At 49.1% G+C, this 8,775-nt stretch overlaps 1 protein-coding gene across 1 annotated transcript in view; it reads right to left on the bottom strand.

The window, feature by feature from the left end:
* Positions 1-2,672: 2,672 nt before the first annotated feature.
* Positions 2,673-8,775, bottom strand: part of LOC104275428 (pituitary homeobox 3) — a 7,055-nt gene continuing 952 nt past the window's right edge. The window contains exons 2-3 of the mRNA XM_009871390.1: positions 4,219-4,424; positions 2,673-3,236 (exon numbers count right to left, since the gene is read on the bottom strand). Of these exons, the coding sequence (XP_009869692.1) occupies positions 2,673-3,236; positions 4,219-4,424 (770 nt within the window). The remainder of the gene's footprint in view (positions 3,237-4,218; positions 4,425-8,775) is intronic.

The following is an 8,775-nucleotide window of genomic DNA, read 5'->3' as shown; positions in this document are numbered from 1 at the left end:
TTTTCCCCTGTCTTCTAAACCAAGACACCTCGGCTCAGGAGAAGGGAGAATTTTCTTTCTCTCCATAGACACATCCCAAGTGAAAGAGAAGCTGAGTCTCCCTTTAACTTCTCTTCTAGGCAAAGGAGCATCTTTACGACAGACGCTTGTTCTGGCTTTGCCATGCTCCCACCCGTACTTGAGATCAGTAGGGAGTGGAGGGATGGGGCACTTGGAAAGGTTGTAGGGGAAGGACCAGGTGTGCAAAGGCCTCAGCTCCTTCAGCAAGGAGTAGGAGAGGATTGTGGCACACCTGGCTTGAGCTATCAGGGGGAGGAGCTGGACTCAGCTGCGAGTCAAGCTCAGTGGAGGAGAGGATATTAGAGGGAAGCCCAGGCCTCTTTTTTTCCTCTTAGGAGAAAGAGCCACAGCAGAGAAGAGGGTTGAGCACAATAGCACCAAGGCAGGTACATGTGTGGTGGTGAGATTGCTAGTCAGAGGCTCCAGCATGGAACAGGGACAAACCACTGAAGCAATCTCAGCAGCACTGGCACCCAGTGACAAGGTAGGATCCAGGTTGCAACAAACGGTTGTGTCTTGGATGAGCTATGTCTGTGGTTTAGATGTTTATGCTTGATCTCTGAATGCATGTCGCAGACAGGGTTGTGCTTTCAGCAGTAGCTGTTTCAGTGCAGGGTAGCTTGGCATTCTCATTTTAGATTAGCTCAGAGCAAAGAAAAATTTTGTTACAGTGAAGTTGGGCTGAACTGTGGGACTCTTTTCAGCACCTGCTCATCAATACCTTCAGAAGCAGTTGTTCCCTGTAGAACAGGCTTTTGCAAAGACCAAGTGGCTCACAAGCTTTGTTTGTGAGGGACTCTAACAGTGGCCTAATGAGGATCTCCTCATAGCAAAGAACTTGTTAGTATGCAGAGAGGAAACAATATTGCAGAAACCTGCTTTATGCCAGGTTTGCCTGTCCTATTAATCCAAGTAAGGTAGTTTGCTGTGGTGATGTGTTTGGTTTTTTTCCCTGAGAGAAAAGTAAAATATCCAGGTGGTGTTTTCCCCCTCGGAGACGGTTCCTGATGAAGTGAAAGCGAGCTTCAGCGGGTAAGGATGTCCTGCTGCATGTGGAGCTTCCTTGGGGCCTTGGAGGAACCTGCACTGGCTGAAGCAGCACATACCCCTGGTGCACATATATGTCGGGAGACCCACCTCCACTTTACAGCTTTCCCAGCAGAAACTGTGCAGGGACAGGCTAGTAGGGCAGGTTGCTGCAGCAGGTCTCTCCCCTGGGGACCACTGTATGGAGCAGGAGTGCCTGGAGGGGGCTCTCCGGCCCTGGGCTGCTGGGAGCCCAAAGGCACTGGCCCCATCCAGCACGGGAGGAAGCCTGAGCCCGGAGAGGCTCGACCTTCCTGCTGCAGAGGGTGCATGCAGGCGGAGCAGGGAGGGGAATTGCTTTCCCTGCCATGCTGGGTCCATGGGCTTTTGCTGTCCTGAGGAGCCAGGTGTTTGATTTTTTTAAGGGAACAACAGGGATGGCTCCTCCAGACCTCAGGTCCTTGTTCTGACTTGGGCTGCCTTGTCCTGGTGCTGCCAAGGATGCTTGCTCTCGCCTGGGCTGCTGGAGCTTGATTTCTGAGTCTTCAGATACAGGTTTGTGTTCTCAATAACCAGACAGGCAGAAGCCTCTATGGGATTGTGCCAACTTTTATTTTGTTATTGTTTTTGGAAATGGGATTTGGAGAAGGGAAGGGGAGGAGATGTGCAAGGGGGAGCTGATTGTTGCAAAAGGAGATGCTTTGGATGTACACTGGCAAAGGTGTTCCTCTCTGACTGGAAAGTCAGAACTTAAGCACTAAAGCATGACAGGAAAGATGCTGCCGTAGTAGATGTGCTTGCTTTATGGGGTATTTGGCAGTAAGGTCTACTTTATAGGTTATTTCATGTACAAAACAAAAAAAAATTTTAGTGTCTACTTACGTATTTGCATGCGTGTATATATTTATATAATACATATATATATACACACACATATTTAATATCATTACAATTCCCAGTTCCTAAAGACTTCAAGTCTGAAGGGCCATGCATATATATGCATTATAAAGAGAGATGCCAATTGACTGATTCAAGGCTGGGGGATAAATAAGTGGGCAAGGTGTCTTTAACCAAAACCTTGCATGTGTGCAGGGAGAAGGGGTCAGTCAAGCACCACATGGCAGCCCCTGCATTGCCCTGTCCCTGGCTGTTCCCTGCAGGAGTGGTATCTGTCTGCCTGTGCTGTCTGAGGGATTTGGGGAGCTCACCCCTGCAGGGCTCAGAGAGAAGATTGAAAAACACTTGGTTCTGCTGCCCATGGGTCAGGCACCCCACACATTGGGGCTTCTTTTTTCCCCATGGGGCTTCCAGTAGACTGTTTTGGTTTCTTTACCATGAAGAAGGTGGTTTGGTGGGCAAGAGGGGATTGAGTTTGGGAGGGGAAAGACAGTCAAAATTCACCATACGATAGTTAGACAAATCTTCATAGAGGTCCGTCTGCCTGCTCGCCTCTTGCTCTCGCGCTTTCTCGCTCTATTGCTCTCTCATGTTCACTCTCATTCTCTGCAGGATGTACGCTCTTGTAGGGCTAAAGGTCTCCTTTTGTCAGGCTAAGGTCAAGTCTCTGGTTGGCGGAGGGCAGCCCTTCATACGGGCCTGTCCACGGCGTATTGGCAAGGGCTCAGGTTGGAAGCTGCTGTCTGCACTGCCGGGTAGGTGAAGTTAGCGTGCTGCTTGGCCTTCAGCCGCAGGCTGGCCAGGCTGGAGTTGCATGTGTCCCTGTACATGTAGGGGCTGGCTGTGGAGGCATAAGGACAGGCACTGGATGAGACAGCGGAGTTGAGGCTCGGGCTATTCAGGTTGTTGATGTTTCCCAGGTTGTTGAGGCTGGAGGCTGGTACTCCGGTCACTGCAGAAGGGACCATGGATGAAGGCATGGTCATCGAGGCGATGGAGCTGGGTGGGGAGAACATGGGCTGAGAGGAGAGGGGACTGACATTCATAGAGTTGAAGAACGGGAAGCTTTTGGCTGAGAGCGGGCTGGTGGCAAGCCCCTTGGTGGCCCAGTTGTTGTAGGAATAGCTGGAATACATGTCATCATAAGGCTGCATCAGTCCGTTGAACTGGGCTCCAAAGCTGTTCTTGCACAGTTCGGCCTGTTGGTTCCTCTCCCGTTTCCTCCACTTAGCTCTGCGGTTTTTGAACCAGACCTGTTGAAACAAAGAGGAGGGAAGGGATGGGAATCACTCTGGGCTGACCCTGGAAGATGCCTTGTCCTGGTCTCTTTCCCCAGCTGGGGATGCTCCAAGGGACCTGCAAGGCTGAACATCAGGAAAGGGTTGCAGCAAGATGTCTGGGATGCCAGCTCATCTCCCAGCAAGAATTGCCACCTAGATCAGAACCCAATTACTGCCATTTTACAATGCATCGAATAACCTACTTCCCTTGACAAATGGATGGCCTTTATACAGGGAAAATGGAGGAAAATACCTGCTATATTTCCAAGTGAGCACAGCCCAGAAGGAGGTGTTGGGGTTGGTGAATTGGGATCAAAGTATTTGAGGGATGTGGCTTGAAAGCTGCTGAGTGGAGGAAATAACACTTCTTGTTTTGACTGCACCTCAGGACCAGCTTGGGATGGAGTGCTAGAGGTCTGTCTTCTAACAGGAAAATCAGTTAGTGTTGGAGACACTCAAACAATATAACTTCCTAGAGTTGGAAGCTGCTGGAAGGCTATTTGTGGTGCTGCTAACTCATATTTCTAGTAGCAGAGAGAAGCTCTCATTCCAGCTGGAGCCCTGTCATGCTATGCCTGTGACTGCACAGCATTTTGGGAACCCTAAAGAGCGCCCTCCAGCAAGGCTAAGGCTGGGGCATGATGGCACTGCAAGCAAGGGGTCTGCCAGGTCAGGGCAGCCAGCTAGTGAGGCTCTGTGGGGTAGAGCCCTGACTGCATCTCCCTGTTACTGCAAGGTGGCACTGGATGGGGAAGGCACCACCAATATGTGCTATGTGTGTGGCTGGAAGTGTCAAATCTCGGGTGTAGAGCCTGATGAGGTGTTTTCAAGACAGGGAAATTTTTCTAGTGACCCTAATTTCTTGCTCTGATTGCATACAGCTTGGTGGCTTGTTTGCAGCCAGCTTCCTCCCCACAAGCTCAGGCCTGGGAAGGTGGGAGCGGTGCAGTCCTACCCGCACTCGTGCCTCTGTCAGGTTGGTCCAGACTGCAATCTCCTCCCTGGTGCTCATGTCTGGGTAACGGTTTCTTTGAAAAGTGGCTTCCAGCTCCTGGAGCTGCTGGCTGGTGAAGTGCGTCCTCTGCCTCCGCTGCTTCTTCTTGAGCGAGCCGTCTTCAGGGTTAGAATCGTCCGTCTGGTTTTGCTGGGACTTCTCGGTATCTGTGTGAGAAACAAAGATGGGAGAGATCCCCCAAGTTAGCTCGGGGCTTGGATGAATCTGGAGAGACAGTCCTTGGGGCAACCAGTGCATGCTCAGTGAACTCCCCCTCTGCTGCGGCCACTGGCAGCTCCAGCTGCACCCACAGGAGTGTTCCTGTCTCCCTCCCTTGCCCTTCCAATCAGGCATCCACTCTGCACCAAAAATAGCATCCCCTTGATGCAGTATGGCTTGCCTTCATTTAATTGTTGTAATGGATGTCATCTTCTAAATGATTTGTATTTTCCAAACTTCCAATCTCTGTTTTTCATTTGTTCCGGTTATGAAGGTTGATAGTGGCAGAATTTACCCAGGCCAACGCTTTTTCTATTCTGCTTAAAACTTGCTGCCTGAGGTGCCTTTTAGAAAAACTGAATGGAAACTGCTGCTTATGACACAGCAAAAGATCCAACAGTGGTTTTGTGGACATGTGATGGGAAAAGGCAAACTGCCAGTGATAGCAAGTTGAGGCTCTTAAATTAACTGAACCTGAGGGGCATACATTTTTATCCTTCCTCCCTTCTTAGTCCTCTACCTTCTGACTTAGAAGCATGCATTTTTATTTCTAAAAAGCAGGAAAAGGCCTCTCGTAGACCTTATCATGAAGTACTCCAGCATGTCCTTGTCTTTCCTCCCCTGTCGTCCTCCTCACTTGGAGATCCCTCTCCCAGAGAGGAGACCATTATGTTGACCATTAATGTTGACCATTAAGTGAATATCTTGAAACTCTGAAGTGTTCACACTGGCATCTAACTGAAAAGTATAGCTCAGCCTCCTCATAGGCTTTAAGTCCAGGACTTAATGCTGAGCTTTGGGCTGCTGTGGCTAGAGGTGGGCAGACAGGTACTTCCCTGTGCTACAGTCCCTCCTGGGGCTGTAGGTACTCTGCAAACAGGGAAAGAATGCAAATATAAATATCTCTCATTATCAAAAGAAAATGTCACATTTGAGCATTTGGGCAATCTATAGTGGACAACTATGGACAGGAAAGCTGCTCACATTTAATTCTGCTGGGATCCAAGACAAGTCATCACAGAAGAAAATTATTCTGGTGGAAAAAAACCCCAATCTCTGATATTCAGCTCTTCCTTCCTCTGACCTAGAAGCAAGGTGAAGCAGTTCCAACTGAAAATCAGGCTTGCAGCAGGAAGGAGTGCTGTTCTTTTACAGGGGGAAATACTCAGCTAAACTAGAAAATACTACAAATGGTTGCCAAACTGTTGCATCTGGGAGAAGAACCTTTAAAAAATCCTAGCATCACTCCACTGAGGTTCAGATTAAAAATGAATTTCTGGTTGTGTTTTTGAAGCAGAAGTCAGCTTAAAAACCTTCAAAGTCCAGAAAAATCCTCACATGAAAGGTGTCTTGTATGACCCCTTAAAAAGCAGGAAGGCAAGAAAATGGTAACCTGGAACACAGCTGGGTGAGAAATAGAAGGGTTCCTCAAGTCAGGTGGATTTGGTCTGGAAAAATATGACCCATAAAAGCTAAATGGAAAAGAGAGATACTAAGGGAGGCTGAAAAGAATCTGAGCCCTCACAGAGATAGGACTCGGCTGCACCCAAAAGCAGGTGCTTTAATGGAGACCAGCCCTGGGAGACACTCCTCGCCCGTGAACCTGGTGCTGGTACCTCGTTCCTGTGGCAGCATAATAATTTGGAAACCTCTCCCTGCTGATCCTGGTAAAACCCTCTTTGCACCTGTCTTCTTCCAAAGTGAGTCACGGAGAGCATTTGCAGGAGAGGCAATCGCTCTTCCTGGGTGCAGTCAGAAAAAGTTTGTTTCTATGGGTATATGTTGCATTGACTGAAGTGATGTGGGTTCCCCACAGCCTCCTCGCCAGCTGCCTCTGCTTCTGTGGCCCATTTAATGCCATCCATCAGCATGAAATCTAATGCAAGGAGAGCAAGCTGGGTATTGCTCACAATGGTGGGGCACAAGCTGCTTCCACTGAGTAGGAAGGTGCTGTCTCCCATCCCCAGTGCCAGGACCAGCTCGTGTTTCCATCCAGGGTGTACCTGCACGAGAACTTTCCTGGTGCACCTCAAAAGTGGAATGGTAGGAGCTGGCTGTGGTTTGGTGGTACTCTCCTTGCTCCTGTGAGCATCTTCATGTGGGGATCCTAGATTAAAAAGAATTCTTGGAAGTATGCTCTTAATGTGAATCTCTTCTATAGTGTTTCTTGCCAAGGAGATAAATCTGATTTCTCTAGCTCAGTGCTCTAAGCCAGTGTTGGAAGAGGGAGATTTCTGCATTATCCATCTCTAAAAGAGATTAAAAGGCAAGTGATGCTGCCACGTTGGAGCTAGTTATTAGGAATGGCTCGGTACAGATGAAGGGACAACATTCGGTTTGTTTGTTCATCTGCTAAGTCTGGGTTAATTAAGAGCCCGGTGCATACAGGGGATATGTTCCCACCGGAGGCCCTGACAAATGTGGATTTCTGAAGGGGCTTCTGCCAAGCAGGAGGCTGTGCCATAATTGGGAGCTCCTGCTCAGGACTGCTCTTTGCACAGGAAGAAATTATACTGAGAGGGAAGGAGAGAAGAGTGAAGGTATCACCGCCTTATGGGCTTTGTATTGGTGGAAGAGCTCAGGACAAGTATCTTGATTTGGTATTTGTCTTCTCCATACCTTCTGGTGTAGAACTTTCCACAAATCTTGAAGTTCAAGGAGATGTAGGAATCCAGGCTTTGAGCCTGGAAAAGTCTACAGCTCCACAGTTCTCTTATTGTCCTCTCTGTTTCCATACCTGCTACCTATGGCTCCTCCTGAGCATTGCTTACAGAGATTGTCATCTCCATTTCCGCTTCTTCTCTAGGCGGGGCAAAAGTGCTGTCTGTAAATGATGCAGAACTTGGACATTGCAAAACAATGGCAATACAAAGAAACAAGGGTCCTCCTGGAACCCTGTGGGTGCCCTGAATCCATGCTGAGGAGCAGAATATGGGGAGATGCAGGGCAGTTCTTCACCACTTCCTTCATCCTTGCCCTCACCCTGACCTGTGCTGCATGATGAAACCTAACAGAAGGGGGTGTCACAAACCACATCACACCATCAGAGGACACTCGGGATCTGAGCCCAGACAAGCAAGGTTTGTGCTCCCTTCCTCAGGATCTCTTACTCTGCAGAAGAAGGAAGCAGAGTGAAGAAGTAGGGAGGCTGCTCTCTAGAGGATCATAGAATGTTAAGGGTTGGAAGGGGACCTCTAGAGATGATCTAGTCCAACCCCCCTGCCAGAGCAGGATCCCCTAGGGCAGCCACACTGGAACACGTCCAGGTGAGTTTTGAAAGTCTCCAGAGAAGGAGACTCCACAACCTCTCTGGGCAGCCTGTTCCAGTGCTCTGTCACCCTCACAGCAAGGAAGTTTCTCCTCATGTTGAGGTGGAACTTCCTATGTAGTTATTTTTTGTTCTATTACTGGGCACCACTGAAAAGAGCTTGTCCTCTTCCTCTTAACACCTGCCCCTCAGATATTTGTATATGTTAATAAAATCCCCTCTCAGCCAGCTCCTTTCAAGGCCAAACAGCCCCAGTTCTCTCAGTCTCTCTTTGTAGGAGAAATGTTCCAGTCCTTTAATCATCCTCGCATCTCTCCGCTGGACTCTCTTTAGTAGGTCCCTGTCTCTCTTGAATTGGGGAGCCCAAAACTGGACACAGTATTCCAGGTGTGGTCTCACCAGGGCAGAGTAGAGGGGGAGGAGAACCTCCCTAGAGCTGCTGGACACACTTTTCTTAATGCACCCCAGAGAGGTGAGGAAATGCCAGAAGTGCAGCCTTGACTTGTCCTGGGCCGCCCTCAGTGGCACACTCTGCTCTGCCTGTCACTGGTGACATGTGGCTGTTATTGGTCCCTCTGGTTTGAACACACAGGCTGCCACCTTCTGTGTGCGGGTAACACTGACAAACACCTGACTCACAGAACCACTTTCCTCCTAGACTGTTTAAGACAGGGAGTGACGTAGCCAGGCACCCAGCATTTATTGTTAGCCCAAAATAGGTTGTGGAATATCTCTCGTGCACATTCACCCCCTCAATGAAACAACTGCGGTCATAGCTGGAATTAGCTGCTTATGCCTAATGGAAAAGAAGTCAGCCCCTGAGCTTGGGGATGTGCCCAACCAAGGTATGTGGGCAGTGGCGAATTTGCCAGGTGGATTCTCTGACCATAGTTATCCCAGCATAATTTCCTTTGGGATACTCTTAAGGATTTTTAATCTGCATCATTATGCTCATTAGCTTTTGCATGTGGGTGAGCCCGCGGGCTTTACACGGGGAGCAGAAGGCTGTCCCCAGCCATCCCCTCGCACTA

Source organism: Apaloderma vittatum, unplaced genomic scaffold (assembly GCF_000703405.1).
Source record: "Apaloderma vittatum isolate BGI_N311 unplaced genomic scaffold, ASM70340v1 scaffold17846, whole genome shotgun sequence".
In the NCBI taxonomy this organism is placed as follows: Eukaryota; Metazoa; Chordata; class Aves; order Trogoniformes; family Trogonidae; genus Apaloderma; species Apaloderma vittatum.
Note: the sequence above shows the minus strand (reverse complement) of the source record. Positions and strands in the feature narration are given on the sequence as shown.